We start from the raw sequence: 20,116 nt of genomic DNA, 5'->3' as shown, positions 1-20,116 counted from the left end.
GCCCGGCCCCGGTTAATTAGTAACTGCTCCCCCTCCTCTCGGCAACCCTGCCTACGGTTAAACACGGCGGAGGTGTAAGAAAACTAGGTTTGGGTCGAAGATCATTGGTCCTCTAGTATAAAGACCCAAAACACACATACAAAAGCACAAAAGAATGGTTGATAAGAAAAAAATGGACTATGTTAAATTGGCCAGCAATGAGTCCCGATTTCGATCCAATTGAAAATCTTTGGAGAAAGCTTAAATCTGCCATTGGGAAAAGAAATCCCGCAAACAACAGCTTCAACAAATTGCAGTGTTAAGCTGGGTACACACGTAAAGATTTTCTGTCCAACCATCCAACTTTTTGATTGGTTGGAATTAAAATCTGGTAAGGTATGGGAGTAAATGATGATCAGCAATTTGCTCCTAAATGCCAGAAAACAGATGAAAATGGCCGTTAGACAAGTCTGTTAAATGTTTGATCTAAACAATTTGTTCAAACAACAGTTTTTGTCCATTTTCCGGCGTTTGGGAGCAAATTGCTGATTGACATTTGCTTTCATACCTTACCAGATTTTCATTCCAAACAATCACTAGTTGGATGGTTAGACAGAAAATCTTTACGTGTGTATGAAGCCTAAAGCTGGCCATCCACTATACAATTTTCTGTCAGATATCTGTCTAATCTGGCTGGTTGGAATGAAAACCTGGTAATGCATGGGAGCAAATGACAATCGTCCATTTGCTCACAAACACTGGAAAACAGAAAAAAAGGTTGTTCAGACAAATTGGTTAAAACGCACAAATTTAACATATTTGACAAATATTCTTTGTCCTTTTTTCATATGATCGACTGTCATTTGCTCCCATACATTACCAGGTTTTCATTCCAACCAGCCAGATTGGACAGATATCTGACAGAAAATTGTATAGTGGATGCCCAACTTAAGTATGCTGCTTGAGCCCAGATATCTTACCCTTGATAGTTTTAATGTAACTGCACCTGCTAAATGCCGCCTCTTCTAAGAATTCTTTTACATTAATATTATTATTTTCGGTTTACCAACTCTCCCTCCCCCCCTTTCTTCCTTGCCTCCCAACTCCACTCCTTTCCTTATTTGTACTGTTCGCGTTTGTGTTGGATTCTTGTCTGTTTTCAATATTTTGTTTGTTTTATGTTGAATGTTTTTAGAAAACTGTTGTTATGATATGGATTTATTTCTATGTTTTGTCTATGTGGTATGTGGTTTCTACTTCACAGTGTTTTATACTGTTTCTGGTGATTCTGTGATATATTTAATAAAAATATAATAAATATATATTGCACCTAAAAAAAAGTTTGGGAACCACTTGTTTAAAGGATACACTGCCACCTGTCAACCGTTGCTGGTATTGTAGCAGATCCTCTGTGTTGATAAGAAAAAACAATGATACTGTCTCCTCTCAGCCCATACCCAGTGATTTGTGCCTTAACAAAACTGTATTAACTGACAGTGCTTATTACTTGTGCTATCTTTTTTTACCACTATTTAATCTGACACAATATATTGTGGACAATTGTCAACACCCAATGAATTTGTGGATATTGAAATCAAAATCCCTACAAATGTGGAATGATAACTTTAAAAAAACACTCAAAACCCAATTTCACATTGCTTGATTTACTAGCGGAGTACATATTGGCAGACCACTTTTAGTTACTGTATAGTAGGACAATAAGAAGGTGGTTACACAACATTGGAAAGGGCATATAAGACATTAACAAAATCGTAGAGTTCCTCTGACTAGTTACCATGAGATTTTAGAGCTATACTACGTCTATAATGTATGGTACACACTACAGCACCAGATCGGCCGTCTGGCCCACACGCCGACCGACTGATTTGGTAAGTATGTGCTGTGCATACACACTTACCAATTGGCCAACCAATATGTCTGGGCGGAGGTGGCAGTGTTGACGTCATTCTCACTGCTTCCTGTGGCCAGCAAATTAATTGGTTGGTTGTGTATACACACTGGCAGATTCGCAAGATATATCACATTTGCTGTGCTGCATGGCCGACGCAATATATCTGCGAATGACATTGTTCACAGATATACAGTATAACGTGTGTACACACCAGCAGATGCACTGAAAGATATATATCGTTACAGCTGTATGAACGATATATTGTTCCCAGCATAAGTTACGGAAATGTAAACAAATATACAAATATAGAAAAGTATAGACCCTACTTTTCCCTAAGGCACATGCATATCATACTTGCCTACTTTTGAAAACTAGTTTCAGGGAGATTGCAGTCGGCAGCTTCGCCCGGCACGTCGCTGAGGGGGCGTGCCATATTACGTCCAAAGGGCGTGTCTAGCTCCACCTACTGGCGTGTCTATTGTCACTGAGAGGCGGGTAAAAACTCGGGAGTAGCACTAGGGTTGTGGGGCAGCGGGAGTGGCAGGTAAAAACCCAGGAGTAACACTAGGGTTTGCAGGGCAGCGGGCGTCTCAGTTCAAAATCGTAAGACTCCCGCTGAAATCAAGAGGGTAGGCAACCCTGGGGGAATGTCATGCTCCACCCAAAAGGAGTATCCAGCTCCACCTATATGTATTTCCACTCAGGGGTGTATCCTGCAGCACTAAGAGCAGCATGGGCATAGTAGAGGGGTATGGAGGGGCAGGAGAAAGCTAGTAGCTGTTCTTAGTAGTAATGTGGTGTAATAGTGCAACATAGGCACCGGCAGGGTGATAATTACAGTACCAGCAACGCCTCCTTGAATTGGTGGGAAGGATGGAATAGGGGGTGCAGGAGGGAGCAGTCACACACATATACACATAAATACAGTCCCACACTTATACACACACATAGTCACACACATACTGTACATAAAGTCCCACAAATATACACACACATACATACTGCCACACACAAATACACATACATATGTACTGTCACACTCATTTACACATACATATATATAGTCACAATTATATAGTGTCCCCCCTCCCTGTTACTACCTTACACTGTGTACACTCACACACTTGCTGCTGCAGCGCACAGTGCCTGCCATGTAACCCGCCCCCCTACCCCAGCAAGGACTTCTCCCTCCCTCTTCCCTTCACCGTTCAGTTCTTGCAGCATACAGTGCACTTTTGCACTACCACATCTGTGGGCCTCGATAGGGGGGGGGGGCGGTGCACTTACCACCTGTGCTCTCCTCCCTCCCTCAATCCGGCTCTGGGCTCCTGTTATTACCAAACTATTGCTCTTTCCCTACTCCCCATCTCTGCCCCTCCCAGCTCACAACACAGGTCAGTGTCGCCCTGAGCATGAAACACTATAATAATGACTTACTTAGGCAGGGGGAGGGAGAAGGAGAAGCCACTGCTGCGGCTGAAGCAGGAGAGATTGAGAACAAGTCTCTTGTCTCTGCCTGCACTGATGACAACTCAGGCTCCGCCTCTGGGTTACAACTAGATCCCCTTCAGTTCTCTGCTCCTGCTTTCTGGCCGACGCTACCCACACAACCCCGCAGTGCATGGCTAGCCTATTACATTCTTCTATCCGGCCCGATTTCTGTCACATCCGGACTCGCGCAGGCGCAGTCCGGATTTCAGATGGGGCTGTGGGGAATGCGGGGTATTAAGTTTTGCAGGGGAGCGGGAGGCTTGTAGAAGAAACGGGAGCATCCGGCAAGAAGCGGGAGGGTTGCATTGTATGATGCACATCTCAGTAATGTAAAAAAAAAAGAATGATTACATATCATGGTCACATGCAATGAGAGGCAACCTAAAATCAGAGGTGTTTTACACTACAAAACTGCTTTCACATATGGTGCATACACACGGTCAGATTTTCCTTCAGATTTGTACAATAATGATTTTAAAAATCGTTCATATCTGAAAAAAAATCTGACATGTGTCCCTGCAACGATGAATGATGCGCGTTCCCGTTTGTCAGATAACGATATCTGACATCTGATGTGTTTGCAGCGAGATTTGGTTGATTTTCATTCATTTTAATACTGTCAAAAATTGTTCGTAGTTCGTAGTTCATGAAATCGTTGGTAAAATTGTTAGTCGTTTAACGTTCGTAATTCATCGTTCGTCTGACAGATCTGACCATGTGTATGCACCAATAAACTCATGAAGCAACAGACTGATTAAGATAACTGGATAACTGCCAGTCCCTACGATGATGCTCAGCTCTGTATGTCACAAAAATGTTTCCGTTTTACATGACTATTTAGACAAAATTTTGCCTTACATTATTATACATTGCCAGGCTAACCAGTCACTTAATACTGTATATCAACATGGTGCAGATTTACTATCCGTCTGGTTTACACTGCTGATGACTGGTTGCTGTAACTGAATTACAGTGGCGTCACAAGGGGGTTGCGGACCGCACCCGGGTGTCACCCGCCGAGGGGTCACACCAAAGTGCCAAATCCTCCTCAGTGACAGGAGTCGGATGCTGCACTGTAGCATTACAGACACATTAAGGGAGCCAGCACTGCACATAGTGTGGACCCCAGGGGCAGTAAGCCCACGAGGCCACACCCCCTGTCCACGAGACCATGCCTCTTTTTACAGTGCATGCCGTTGCCACGCATACTACAACCCTCCCCGCACCGAGTGTCACCGCAGGGAGGGATGCCACTGCCAAATTACTACTGTCCTTTGAAATCCATCAGTCAAAGCCGCCGATCATTGCTGGCTTTATAAACCCGATGGATAGTAAATTTACCCCCAAAGTTTGGCAAGTTATGCTTTCAAGTAGGTCAAACTATGAAACTGTAATTGCAGCCTAGAACAGTTATTTTCAATGTTGCACAAGTCATTACAAAGACACTTGGAGATCAATCCAATTACATGCAATGTACTGTGCAAGTCATCGCAACAACGGGCGCACTTAACAGCAGCCCGAAATCACATAACAGTACTCACAGCCCCATAGAGCTCAGAGCAAAATTATGCGAATTCGGGCTCGGAGCGGGCTGCGAGGGGTGCGAGATGCTGTGCCATTGTTGGTGTTTTAATGCCGTGACTATGGCAACTTGCACCCTTTGCAGTCAATTAGATTGACCCCTAATTGTATTTAAAGTTTTAAACGTGTTTTATATAGAAAATCTTTAATATCAATATATACTCAAAATTACCTTCTGTTGCTTGTTCTAGTTCCTCAAAATGAAAAACGCTCCTGCAAGTTGCCAGAGTAGGCTTTGCACCACGCAAATTATGAACTGTGTTTCTGTAAAAGAATAAATGAAGTATGTCCTCAGTTTGTCTTACATTTTAAAACTTACATATATTTACAAATACTACAAATAATCCTATTTACTGCCAGTCATAACCCACAAGCAAAATAAATTAGCCACATACTTCTCCAGTAATAACAATTCACATGACAAGGCAAAAACTGGATCACGTTGCTAGTTATCTGATCATGTTCTATTTCCCATGGTGAGGTAGAATGCCTGTAGGTCAGGATATTTATGAAGGAAGAAATGTTTTGCTCTGCAAGTTTTGAACTATTTTTATTCTCTATTTCTTAGGTTTGAAATGCTAGAAACAGAAAGTGTAAAAAATTTTCTCAAATCCTTTATCTGAAATGCTTAATTAGTACTCACAGCTCTTTTATTTGATGCTTAATTAGTACTCACAGCTCTTTTATTTGATGCTTAATTAGTACTCACAGCTCTTATATTTGATGCTTAATTAGTACTCACAGCTCTTATATTTGATGCTTAATTAGTACTCACAGCTCTTATATTTGATGCTTAATTAGTACTCACAGCTCTTATATTTGATGCTTAATTAGTACTCACAGCTCTTATATTTGATGCTTAATTAGTACTCACAGCTCTTATATTTGATGCTTAATTAGTACTCACAGCTCTTTTATTTGATGCTTAATTAGTACTCACAGCTCTTATATTTGATGCTTAATTAGTACTCACAGCTCTTATATTTGATGCTTAATTAGTACTCACAGCTCTTATATTTGATGCTTAATTAGTACTCACAGCTCTTATATTTGATGTATGTACATTAATCAAATTAGTGATAAATATTTCCTATAGTTGCTTCAGACAAAAGTAGGAGATTGCTAACATTATATAATAGTACTACCTTACCTTTATGCTTCACAAATCAGAGACTTTAAATACTGTACATCTTATTTGTCTTAAGATGACCACATGGGATTGGTATAGAGTGGGATGCATTTTGCACCAATAATGCAGGTGTAAAATGTGGTGTTTGCAGAGCTGAATGCAACATTAGAGGAGCACATGCACCTGCAGACTCTTTTATGCCATGAGAATTCAGTAGTATATGTGCCTGGTTTATGACAAGAGATTTGTCTTGTTAATGTTAGTAAATTAACTCAAAAGTAACCAAATTGAACTCAATATAGTACATTAGTGACACATAGGGGCAGATTCAATTAGCAGCGGGATTTACAACACGGCTAATTGCCGCGCTGGACCTATTCAATTAGCGGGGATTCCTCGCGCGGGAGTCCCCAAGACCCCGCGCGCGAGTCCCCGTTGTCGGACTTTTACCTCGCACCTCATGTAGGTGCGAGGTAAAATCCGTGTATAAATGACCAAATCGACCTCGCGTGTGAGGAAAAAACACATTGAGTCCCGATTTTATGGCACGGGAGAAAAGGCTATTTAATTGAATAGCTTCTCTCCGCCCCGCGGGAAGTTAGGCCGGTAATTAGTCGTGGGTTAAATTCCGCGGCTATTTGAATCTGCCCCATAATGTACTTAAGGCTATCTGTGTCTTCACAGTGTTATGAATAACTACCGAGTCACATTTATCATGTAAAATACAATTAGATACAAAATAAAAGTACTAATTTAAATGAAATGCACACTTCTCCTTAAAAAAAAAATCAAATGGGAATCAATTGCAAATATAAAATAAATAATGCAAACATATTGCAGCAACCACATCAGCCAATCAGAAGTGGCTGTCGGTGCTCCTCATTATCAGGGGATGAGCACCTGCAAAATCTATGCTTCATCACACATACACACAAATGCATATTTTGCAATGTATTCAACTTCCCTACTCTTTTTGTTTCGCAGTATAGATTACGCCATCCTGAGATGGCAAATCTGTATACAGCAGAGGAACAGAAAGCTGAGCTTTCCATTCTTCTAAGAATCGCTCTCCCTATACTAGTGTATGGAGAAGCGATCCAGGCACGGACCAGGGACGCCACTGGAGAAGTTATGAACTTCTCCATGGTAACCCCCTTCCTGAATGGAACCAAGCAGCTGAAAGACCTGTTTTCAGTAAACAGGTTTTTCACTACTTCACGAATAGAACCCTTTATCTCTATCCACTTTATCTCTCTCCAAGCTTTGATAAATATCCATCTCCTCCTGTATCATTATTTCATGAAAGTTAAAGAAATTTACAAACACAGAAGCTACACAATCAGGGCCTGATTCACAGATTTACGCTAATGCAATCGCAACTACGATCTCTTATGGACCGCAATAGCGATAATATGCTGTCTTCCAAAGTTTACCCGAGCATAGGGCCGCCCACTGCTGCCTTCCCATATGCGTCTAATGACATCTTATGAGTTTAATAGACGATGCGATCATTCGATCAGACTGATTTATCTGAGTAAACACATTGTACAATCCTCTGTCAGATCCTCAAATACTCAAATGGTCTGATAGATAATTGTACAGTGTGTACCCAGTTTAAGGCCCGTATTCAATTTGAGGCAAAAAGTCCAGACTTTTCACCTGCTGGACATTTCACCTTCTTCGTTCCAGGCGGAAAAGTATCGCGCGCGTGCCCGCTATTCCCCGTATTCAATTCCAAAGTAGGCGAAAACTGGAACTGCCGAAACTTGGATCAGCAAAAAAATACGTGAATTTTTGGGAGATAATTGTAGGACCCCCCCTAAAGATGTCCATACCTGAGGGATCACTATGGGTACCCCCGTTTTTGCCTGCAGAAGAAAGTCGGGTTTTTAAATAGCCGCGGCACGTGCTTTTTTCCCGACTTTAAAGAAGTGATGCAGAAGAGCACTTAGCTTTTTCTTTTCGTTAAGTCCCTAAACTAATTTTTTTTAAATTCTGCAAAAATGCACCTGCCGCTACTCTGTGCAATGAAGAAAACACCTGCTGCATATAAGGGAACCTTTGTGGATTTAATTTGTCTATTTTAGTAGTGGTTTTTAGGTTTTTTTTTTACCCCCCCCAAAAAATATTTTTTTGGGGGTGTCACGATTTTTTTTTAATACTTTTTGTTTGCACATTTCGTTTTAAGGGGCCATTCCCAAGGGTGCAGGCTATTTTTTTAAAGCCTGCACCTCTAAACCCCAAATCTGCACTTTTTTTCACCTGCTAAAGGGAAGTGAAAATTTATCCCCATTTTTTTCAATTGACTTATTGCACCATCTACGAACAAAAATGTGAATTTCGGGAAATGTGCCTGGGACCCCCCTAAAGATGTCCAGACATGGGGGATCACTTTTCGCCTGCTGAAGGATGTCGGGGTTTGTATTAGCCGCGGCAGGTGTTTTATCCCGACATTGAAGAAGTGATGCAGAAGAGCACTTTGTTTTTTGTTTTCGTTTTTAAAAGTGGTCCCATCAAATTTGGGGTACATGAAAATGGGTGCAAGCATATTTTTAAGTCCCTAAAATAATTTTTTCAAATTCTGCAAAAATTTACCTGCCGCTGTCACCCGCATTGAAGAAAACACCTGCCGCATACTTCCGACCCCCTCTGGAATCTATTTAACTATTATAGAAGTGTTTTTTCATATATTTTTTTTTTCACCCCAAAATTGTAAAAAAAAAATGTGGGTGTCCCGATTTTTTTTTTTTAATTATTTTTTGACACAGATCGTTTTAAGGGGTCATTCCCAAGGATGCAGGCTAATTTTGTAAAGCCTGCACCCCTAAACCCCAATTCTGCATTTTTTTTCGCCAGCTCAAGGCAGGCAAATATTTATCCCCGTTTTTTTACACTGACTTTTCGCCAATGTAATTGAATACGGGGATAATGAAAATAGGCGAAAATTACGTCATCGGCGATAAATTTTCGCCGATTCTGACATTTCGCCTCAAATTGAATACGGCCCTAAGTCTTCCAAGGTGTCATGCTTTGGAGAACTATTACTAGCAGGTGCATGGTTTAGTATTTTGGAAAAATCACTGTGATCATTACGCAATGGGTGGGGGAAATGGTACGATGCTTGGTAATTACTGCAATTATCATGAGCTATGAAAAATTGCATAATGTGCCTGATTCTGAGCCGGCAATTCTGCAGCTGCTTTGCCGTCTGACTGCTTGTTAACTCAAGCCAATGTGAGCAATGGTGCGAGGGGTACCAGTCGCTGAGGGGTCAGCCAAATCACCACAGCAGGGGGTGTGGCAGCAGCATAGTTGGCAGTGCGGGGGTGTGCAGCATGATCACATAATCATGGCCTTACCTACTGCTATAGAGTGCCAAGATCACAGGCACAGTAAAGTGGAGGGCAGGGCTATGATGTCGCAATTCAGCACAAATGTTGGTCACTCTACTGACCTCAATGTGTTTAACTTGCAGTAAACGCAGTAAATAGAACAATCATGAACACAAATAACATTGTAAGGTCGGTAATCATGTATTAGTACTAGGGATGTGCGCCGGACCATTTTTGCCGGATTTGGATTTGGTTCTAATTCGTCGTCCGGCTTTGGATTTTGATTTGGATTTGCCAAACTGTGGTGACTGGCTTTGGATTTGGATTTGGATTTTTTTACAAAAATTTACAAAAAAAGCTAAAATCACATAAATTGGTCTTTTTTTTCTTCCTAGAGTATTATTAACCTCAATAACATTAATTTCCAGTCAATTTAGACCATATCACAGCTTATAATATTGTTTTCAACATTATTGGCCAAAGGTTGCAGTGAGCTGACTGGTTACTAAGCGACAAAGCAGCGGCACAACGACACAGACACCACAGTATAAAGCACATCTATGACACATTGCCACACAGCAGTGGCAGAAATGAAAAGTAGTGCACCCACCCAGTGGGGTACGGCCAGCAGAGTCACAGTACTTGTTTACAAAGTGGGCTACGGCCCTAGGAGTCACAGTGCACAATCTTATTCGCATTACACCGCACATAGGGCCTGATTCACATTACACCATAAAGTAGTGTCTCTTATTTATGTTACGACACACAGTAGTGCCCCTTTTACACAATGCCCACAGTAGTGACCCTTTTACACAATGCCCACAGTAGCGGTGTCCCTTACACAATGTCCCCCAGCAGTGGTGCCCCCTATGCAGTCCCCTTAGTAGTAGGGTCCACTATGCAGTGCCCCCAGTAGAATGCCCCCCAGTAGTATGCCCCCCATTAGCAGGCCCCCCCAGTAGTATGCCCCCCATTAGCATGCCACCCAGTAGTATGCCCCCCATTAGCAGGCCCCCCCAGTAGTATGCCCCCCATTAGCATGCCACCCAGTAGTATGCCCCCCCAGTAGTATGGCCCCCCAGTAGTATGGCCCCCCCAGTAGTAGGCTGCCCCAGTAGCAGCCCCCCCCCCCAGTAGTAGGCTGCCCCAGTAGTAGCCCCCCCTGTAGTATGGGCCCCCCCTGTAGTATGGCCCCCTGTAGTAGGCTGCCCCAGTAGCAGGCCCCCCCCAGTAGTAGTAAGCCCCCCAGTAGCAGGCCCCTCAGTAGTATGGCCCCCCCAGTAGCAGACCCCCCCCCAGTAGTATAGCCCCCCCACAGTAGCAGGCCCCTCTGTAGTATGGCCTCCCCAGTAGTATAGCCCCCCCCAGTAGCAGACCCCCCCAGTAGTGCAGACCCCCCCCAGTAGTATGCCCCCCCCCCCAGTAGCTCCCCCGGCCCTTGCACAAATGAAAAAATAAAAACTTACCTGTATCCCCGCTCCCGCGCCGTCCGCTCTGTCACACGCTGAGGAGGGAGCCGGAAGACGGAGCTCATGTGTGAGCTCCAGCCGGCTCCCTCCGTGCAGCAGCCAATGAGAGTCTGTGTGACTCTCATTGGCTGCTGTAACAAACACACAGCTGCCGCTGGCGGCTGTGTGTCTGTGTCTGTGTAGGGCAGAGCGCTATCACTGCGCTCTGCCCTACACGCGAGGAGACCTGATGTCGGATTCTCTAGTGAGAATCCGACATCAGGCGGCCGCCGTTCGGCCCCGAACGGGGATCCGAGTCAGGCGGTGAACACCCGAACAGGGTTCGGGTGGACTCGGATCCCCAATGTTCGGAGCGGTTCGGATTCCACAGAATCCGAACCGCTCATCTCTAATTAGTACTAGTATTGTAAATGTAAGTACAATGCACAAACTTGACAGGGTATGAGTCCTTGGGGTATATGTAATAGGCTGCAGACTTCAAACATCAGCGACTGCCCAATGTTTTAAAGTAGCAGTCATTTAAAAGGTAAAATCAACCTGGTTTTGCCTTTTAAATGACTGCTACATTAAAACATCGGGCAGTCTCAATCGGGCCGTCTCACATGGGACTCAACGAAACTTGAAGTCCGTAGCCTATTATATTTACTCCCTTATGTTTGAAGATTTCTCATCAGGTCAAGCAGGTATGTTAGTAGTAACTTCAATATGCGTTCAGATATACGATTTTGTTATTGTAAATATTACGAATTGCCGCAAATTATCATTAGCTTACCCACGGGGGCAGCAGAGTCAGTCTCAGGGGATATGTGCATTTGACACCCAGCTACTCGGATCACACATACTTAGTGGAACTGAAAGCCCAGACTTGCTAGCTTGAGTGACAGGACAAGGCGTTGTGGGTGCTGACAGGGGTTGGTAGAAGGAAACGGGGGAGTGGTGGTGCGAATGCAGGCGTGCCTGAGCGTCTCAACGCCGTTTCAGAGGCGTGCATAATTAAGACGCCGCATCATAGTACACGTCACTTGGCTGAATTTTACACTGAAGCCCTCGCAGCGCTTGCAGTAGGGTGTGGTCAACCACAAGTGCTGCATATGTATCCGATGGTATTCAATGTTACCGATGGTTGCATACACTTCCTGGAGATGACGTGCATTAGTGGGCGTCTAGTTACACACCACGATCGCACGCTAAGACATAGTGGCTGTACTAATGCCTTCCCATGCGATCGTGGAATTGCCTACGCTGGCTGCGTGCGAACGCATCTGGCGAGCGGGTCTGAATCGAGCCCTTCCATTAACAAAAAATTAATAATTGTAAAAGAAAATATAAACAGCATTTAAAAGCCTATGCTGAATAAGTATGTTATTCAAACAGTAAAGTCTTTTGTCATTGATTTCTTCTATTATTGCAATCCTAAAAGTAGAGATGTACCCGGACCCCTGTGTTTTGGTATTGATTCTAATTCAATGTCGTTTTTTTGTTTTGTCAAAACCACTCTCACGTGTTTTGTTTTTTTGGATAAAAACAACTACAATCATGTATTTCTTGTTCCTACAGTATTTTTAACCTCAATAACATTAATTTCCAGTAACTTCCACTCAATTGTGACCACCTCACTGCTCACAATATCGTTCACCAATATTGGCCAAAGGCTAGCTGGCTAAATTAAGAAACAGCAGTGGCAGTTTAAAAGAATATAGCAAATCTATGAAACATTGCCATGCATCAGTAATAAACTAAACGACCCCATAGAAACCAAAAATGTTTTAATTAATTAACTAGATTAGATCAGGGTCCTGAGCGGAGTACAGGGAAATGGAGGTGGAGTATGTATGTAGTGGAAGGCAGATAAAGCATTGGTTGGTTGATTGATTAAAATTTAATTTCAGATGTGGACTTGCGAGATCTGTTTTTCGCCAACTGAGAAGAGAAAAGGCCATAAAAGAATACAATGTTGTTGTTAATATAGCCAACAATTCCTGACAAGGGTTGCAAGAGAAGATGGCCATACTACCCCCTCCTTACTAATTGGGTAACAACCACTGTAGTACATTTAGAGAGCTCAGAGGCTCTAAGGCAGTACATGGGCCCCTGGCCCCTCATGGGTTAAACAAGACAATGGGGCACCATTGTTTTGTATAACTATTGTTGGTGTGATTTTCCTCCTCGGTATTGAACAGATTTGATTTTTATACATCCGTGGTCTGGTACATGTCACTTTAAATTTTTGCATGGTGTTGTTGAATTTGTTGTAATTATAGTCTTATACATTGCCTGTTGATACTGTGTAACATTTTAGATGTGTTTGTGCCTTGTGATGGTATTTATAATGCTACTAAATATGCAGTTTGTAATAATAAGTATGCAATGTGCTATTAGTGCTACAATTTGATTATGTTGATACATTTCAGACTTATATACTGTGTATCTATTTATGCTCTGCTGTTACATGCTGCTGTCCTTTCAGGTACACATTTTTTATATTTGATATAGTTTTGGCATGGTGATGGTCTCCCGGTGATGATGTCATCAGTGGGCAGCTGTTTCCTTGATTGAATGCCAACAGCGTGCACAGTATGGTGGTGTTTTATAAGGTGAGTCAGTTTGTATTGTTCTTGTTATGCCATGAAGACGATGTTAATAAAGCATCAAAATGAGCTTGTTATTACCGTAATGGAGCAGCATTTGTGATGTGTATATATATATGGGATGGGTACGAGATGCGGGCATCCCGACAGGGTTAGAATACAGACACTTATCGGTCAGTATTCTACCTCTCCCTCTCTCCCTACCCTAACTGTCCCTCCCCGATGACCTCCCACCCTAGTTCCTAAACCTAACCTCCCCCTCCCTGTTCCCTAAACCTACCCCTCCCCCCTTAGTGCTTAACCCTAACCCACCCCCTAGTGCCTAATGCTAACTCCCCCCCAATCTTGCTACTTACCTTTGGGATTCCGGCGGTCGGGGTACCGGGATTCTGACAAGTGACGGGAGTCCGGGGCAGGCATTCTGAGCACCAGAATCTCTGTGGTTGAGATATTGACTGCATCCCATATATATATATATAATATAGTATGGGGGTGCACTCACCGGACTTCAACCAATTCATTCAAGTTGTAAAACTTTATTCCGTGATGATAAGAAATCTGACGTTTCGGTCCTATTTGGACCTTTGTCAAGGTACAATAATCAAGTGTATGTAGTGCCTATAAATACCCATCCCCCCTCCCCCTAAGAAACAAATAAAAACAGACATGGACAAACATAGCATTGTATATCCCAATGTACACAAACATACATAAATGGATCAACAACCTGTATATCCATATGTTACATAAAGCCAACTTCAGCGCACAGGGCTTGCAAATAATCATAAGCACACGGTGAGATATCCCCAGCTGGTATATATCAAATTGCCTCTAGCCCAATAGTACCATTTAACATATGAATCTAAGGTTCCAGGATATACTGTGACTCATAGTGCTTATACTAACAATGGCACAGCACCTACCATACATTATTATTTGACAGTTTTAGTTTAATTTTTTTTCTAACACGGTGCCTGCATACAGTGCCTCACAGTGCTACACCCCATAGCCCTTTACAGCCTGACACGGCCACAGCAGTGCTTGTACCCCACAACACTTCACTGATACAGTCCTTAGTGCTGCACCCCACAGCCCCGCAGTCTGACACATCCACAGCAGTGCTTGCACCCCACAACACTTCACTGATACAGTCCTTAGTGCTGCACCCCACAGCCCTTCACATACTGACACAGCCACAACAGTGCTTGCACCCCACAACACTTCACTGACACAGTCCTTAGTGCTGCACCCCACAGCCCCTCAGTCTGACACATTCACAGCAGTGCTTGTACCCCACAACACTTCACTGATACAGTCCTTAGTGCTGCACCCCACAGCCCTTCACATACTGACACAGCCACAACAGTGCTTGCACCCCACAACACTTCACTGACACAGTCCTTAGTGCTGCACCCCACAGCCCTTCAGTCTGACACATCCACAGCAGTGCTTGCACCCCACAACACTTCACTGACACATGGCCTGATTCAGAGCCGGACGCTCTGACCAGAGCGCTCGCTCTGAATCAGGGCCCTCCTACCTAATATTGGTGCGGCCTCTTGGATGCTCGCATAGCTGTGGGTTACCACCCACAGCTTATGCGAGCGTCCATGATGATGGTCGCGACGGTCAAGACTATCGCGACCATCGGGCTTGTGACGAGACCCTTGCGGTAGGGTCTCGCTGCCGCAAGCCCTGGAGTGATTTTGGCTCTATCAGAGCCATAATCACTACCACTGACATTACTAGTGATGTCAGTGGGGCCGGACCAAGACGGTAGGCGTTCCCATGGGAACGCCTCCGTCTGGGCAGCCACGCCCCCAGCACACCCACCAAAGGGGGCATGCTGTCACTCACCACCGACAGCATGCCCCCTTTGGTGCAAGACCCTGAGCGACGGCTTCCCCGCCGCTCGCCGGGTCTCGCACATGCGCACGACGGAGCAGCCTCCGTCGTGCGCATGCGCATTTGGGTACCATCGACTCGCTTGCGAGCGTCCTGCGCTCGCGAGCGGGTCTGAATGAGACCCACAGTTCTTAGTGCTGCACCCCACAGCCCTTCACATACTGACACAGCCACATCAGTAGTGCCACAATAGTGCTTGCACCCCACAGCCCTTCACTGACAAAGTCTTCTTAGTGCAGCAGGCAGCCCACAGCCCTGTCTGCCACAGCAAGCTTAGTTGCACCCCATAGCCCTTCTCTGACACTAACTTTGTGCTGCAGTCCACAGCCCACCCTAACCCTCCAGCATCCTGTGTGAAATGGTGCCTGAAATCACGTAGGAGGGACTTTTATCGACCCCAAAACATGCAAGATCAGACGCTTTGCCTCATTTTAGATTCTGAGTCTGATGGGAAAACCCGAGCCAGGGCTTGGAAGTACTAGGATATACAAAATTGGGATCTCTACCTAAAAGATAAATGTACCACCACAATGCTTGTTAAATAGGCTTCCCCATTCAAAGCAAAGAATCCCGTCACTGGGATATCACTAGCAAAATTGTCCCTTACGGATATGCCTAACATCTTCATTTCAATTCCATTGTTCTCATCCATCATCATCATGGTCTTTCAGTAACTAGATTATGCTATTTCATCTAATTCTTCATCCCCATCCTATCTATTTAGAATCCGCTTTATGAACTCATAATGGGCCTGATTTAGAATTGAACTCAAAGCTACTCTTGTCTATAATTTGCATTCCCACATCTGTATTTTAAGTTACGTGCATCTTAAGCTACTTGCAATCTTAAAACAAGCATATAGATGCAAACAAAGGTATTACATTCATCATCAACGCCAAATGTAAACTTGGTTTATATAGGAGGACAATTTATGTCTCGTACCTAACATTGCTGTAACTCAGAACAAGACGTGAGTCAAAGCAGAAGGTTAAACTTATGTCTGTTTTTTCCAAGATATGTGTAGTGTAAATACAGACACACACTGGGGGCATACGCAGTGCACCAACTCTGATTCAACAAATCTTTATGTCCCTGATATAGACTTAACTGTAGCTTTAAATTAAGCCCAATATCTTTCTTCTCCATTATTACAAGATATCTTCAGTTACCAATTTCTCAACCCTTTAACCTTCTGCTTGTTTGCTTAATTAACTTTTTAATCATCCCATGGTACTTCAATCTTCACTTGTTACAGCACTTTCTTCATGCAATCTCTTGCTCTTTCTTGGGTCCATTCTTTTTTGTTTCTACCCTATTTGTATTATTTATTGAGTGCATTCTTATGTCCCCTCAAACCATTTCCATCATTTCTTTTTTTTGTTTTATCTCCTTCGTTTGTCTTTTCTCAACCACACGAGTCGCATCATTTCATGTTTTTTTTAATTGTATCTTTGTTTAGCTTGTTGTGAAATTTTAAATGACACATGATTTAGTAAACTTTTGAAGCTTACTACTGTCATATTTAAATTGTCATATGTCTAATGTGGAGACTGCCAAAGCCAGCCTCAACACAGTTATGCGATGCAACCATTTGAAGTATTGCATTATAATGGATTAACCTAGCCTCACGTCTCACATAATTACTCATCCACCCACAGTGTAAACAGAGCAATATTCCTTTTAGCCAGGGGTGGAACTAGAGGTGGTGCAGCCTGTGTATTGCACTGGGGCCTGCCACAATGATTGTCAGACTGACTCATTATAGTACACCGCCGCTGCACAGTAGGTCGTAATAAAGAAGGAATGCAGTCAGGCCGGAGGAGGGGCCCCTCATCCACGAATGTATGTCTGATTGCTCATTTGCCCTCCACTGGGTAAAGTTACCCCACATATACAGCAGCAGTTTTATAAAACCTAAGCAACAACTTAGAGATTAAATATTAAAAAAACTGTTTATTTAATATTTAGTCTTTAATGTGTTTAGTAGGTTTCATACTAGTGGTGATCTATACCAGGGCTGCCTTAACAGCAGTGCAGGCCCCTGGGCAAAGCAATGTACTGGGGCCCCTATTAAACAGTCCTCTGCCGGGGATGGGATGCTATCGGTGGAGGCTGTGCCGGGGGAGGGGGGTGTTGGCTATCGGCAGAAAAACAGAAGTAATTTACAGGAAAAAAAGTCACAGTCTGAACATGTACAGTACAACAAATTTCCTATGCAGTGCCCCCAGTAGTGCATCTTATATAGTGCACCCAGAAGTGGTCTCCACTACGCCGTGCACCCAGTAGTAGTCCCCCCTATGCAGTGCCCCCAGTAGTAATCCCCCTATGCAGTACCCCCAGTAGTAGTCCCCCCTATGCAGTGCCCCCAGTAGTAGTCCCCCTATGCATTGCCCCCAGTAGTAGTCCCCCTATGCATTGCCCCCAGTAGTAGTCCACCTATGCAGTGACCCCAGTAGTAGCCCCCCCTATGCAGTGGCCCCAGTAGTAGTCCCCCTTTGCAGTGGCCCCAGTAGTAATCCCCCTATGCACTGCCCCCAGTAGTAGTCCCCCTATGCAGTGCCCCCAGTAGTAATCCCACTTTACAGTGCCCCCAGTAGTAATCCCCCCTAGGCATTGCCCCCAGTAATAGGCCACCCCATACAGTGCCCCCAGTAGCGGCCACCCTCCCCGTACAGTGGCCCCATTAGAGGCCACCCTCCCAATACAGTGCCCCCAGTGTAGAGGCCCCACCTACAGTGCCCCTAGTAGCACCTCCTCCTATACAATGCCCCCAGTAGCGGCCACCACTGGCGGCTGTGTGTTTGTAAACTGTGTAAGGCAGACCGCTCTGACTGCTGTCTGCCCTACACTTGGGGATTGGGGGACTTTAGCGGGGGTGGAGCGGCGGCTATGGGCCCCTGCACTACAGCAAGCCCCGGTGCAATGCACCGACTGCACTGCCGCTAGTTCCACCCTGAGCGGTACCCATATCTGCCTCCTCCCCATGCAGGATTATCAGTGGTAACAGCTATGCGATGGGGGGTAGGGTTGCTATTGGCGACGGGCCCTTGGAATCCTGGGGCCCTTGGGCAACTGCCCATTTAGCCTATAGGTAGAGACGGCCCTGATCTATACATCTATATCTGCAAACAGTTAAAAGCTGTTAGTTTATGTTTTTAATTAATATGGTTAAAATATGTATGTGAAGCCAAAACAAAGATGATCCAAACCTCCGCACACTTAGATGCTGCCCTCTTCCACAAGCACCTGGGTGCCACCCAACACCCCACTATTGTATGAACACAGTAAAGATATGGAGCTCAGATGTAGGTGCTTCTTAAACAGTTTGTATGTCAAATTGGATGCAGGACTTAATTCCAGAGTAATGATGATATTCTCTAGGTCCTCTATTACTCCTGATTTTAAGAGGCTCTCTTTTTCCCTCGATGCGTGGATTTATATAAAACAAAAAGAAAATAAAAAACAATATGTGTAGTACTTCCGCTGGAAATTACGTCCCGAAGGTCCGGGAAGCCTGAGGGACGTGCTGATACTCTAGTGTCCTATCTATCTGGCTCACTCATCATTGGAGCCGATGCAAAATATAGAAGGGAGTGTAAACCATACATCTTACATCCTTAACTGTCTCCGATGATGAATGTAAACAATCTGGTAAATAAAACATTAATATTTAATAGACAATAATATATCTCCCATAATAGCAGTAAAAGAAACCCTAAAATACATAAAAATTAGGTAACATAAAAAACAATAAAAGCATTGGGGATGCAGACTAATAACATAGGGTAGTCTTAATGAACCATAAAAAATACATAATCGTTATATAATATACATAATGTGATACTGTACAAATCTTCCTGGAAAAGAGGGATGAGGTATAACAAATGGGACATAAAAATAAATAAAAAGTTATATTTCATAAAATATACTGGAAACGATAAGATAATTCAGGGAGGACATCTAAATCACATAAAATAAAGTATAGAAAAAAATATAGAAAAAACATTCAAGGTAAAAAGCACTTAATTTCAAAATCGGAATTGAGCCCCTTTGGTTAAAGGATCCCCAACTCGAAAATTTATTTCATTTCAGCCTTGGCTAGCCTTTCTTCTACATCAATTTTTCACTATCCTGAAGGAACTAATATAATTCCACAAAAAGAAGACCCTTCCTTATGTTTCGGATATGTTCACCTAATCTGTCCTTTAGTTTCCGAGAGGTTCTGCCTATGCACTGTTCATTACAACTGCACTTTAACAGATAAGCGGACGGTGATTGTCTTGCTCCTTCGTTATATGCTGTATACACTTGCGGTGATGTAAGACCACCCTTTCTGGTGCGCTTAATTGGTTATTGGGAAGATTGCAATAAAAACTGTTATTCTTTTAAATCACCATGTGGAGCCCCCTGTCTCTGTTTTACTTTACATATATATATATATATATATATATATAGAACATGTAGAGGGGCACTCAGTATTCCAATGTGATAATGCCTGGGTGCCTTCCTAGGAACAATGTAGAAATACGATGTCTGTTAAGAAACAGCAACAGGCGGCACTCCACGGACTTTATAGTTGAAGTAAAGTGACTTTATTTGCCAACGTTTCAAGACCTGGGCGGTCTTGTCATCAGGGACACCCTGATGACAAGACCGCCCAGGTCTTGAAACGTTGGCAAATAAAGTCACTTTACTTCAACTATAAAGTCTGTGGAGTGCCGCCTGTTGCT

The 20,116-nt window shown here is 43.6% G+C and overlaps 1 protein-coding gene across 2 annotated transcripts in view; it reads right to left on the bottom strand.

The window, feature by feature from the left end:
* The window catches only part of TBC1D2 (TBC1 domain family member 2), a 194,165-nt gene that overhangs the window by 39,389 nt on the left and 134,660 nt on the right, over positions 1-20,116 (bottom strand). For both annotated transcript variants that reach the window (XM_088448387.1, XM_088448386.1), the window contains exon 5: positions 5,136-5,227. In XM_088448387.1, the coding sequence (XP_088304513.1) occupies positions 5,136-5,227 (92 nt within the window). The remainder of the gene's footprint in view (positions 1-5,135; positions 5,228-20,116) is intronic.

The sequence above is a fragment of the Taudactylus pleione genome, unplaced genomic scaffold (genome assembly GCF_031769625.1).
Source record: "Taudactylus pleione unplaced genomic scaffold, aTauple2 ptg000454l, whole genome shotgun sequence".
In the NCBI taxonomy this organism is placed as follows: Eukaryota; Metazoa; Chordata; class Amphibia; order Anura; family Myobatrachidae; genus Taudactylus; species Taudactylus pleione.
This window is presented reverse-complemented; position numbering and strand designations above follow the sequence as displayed.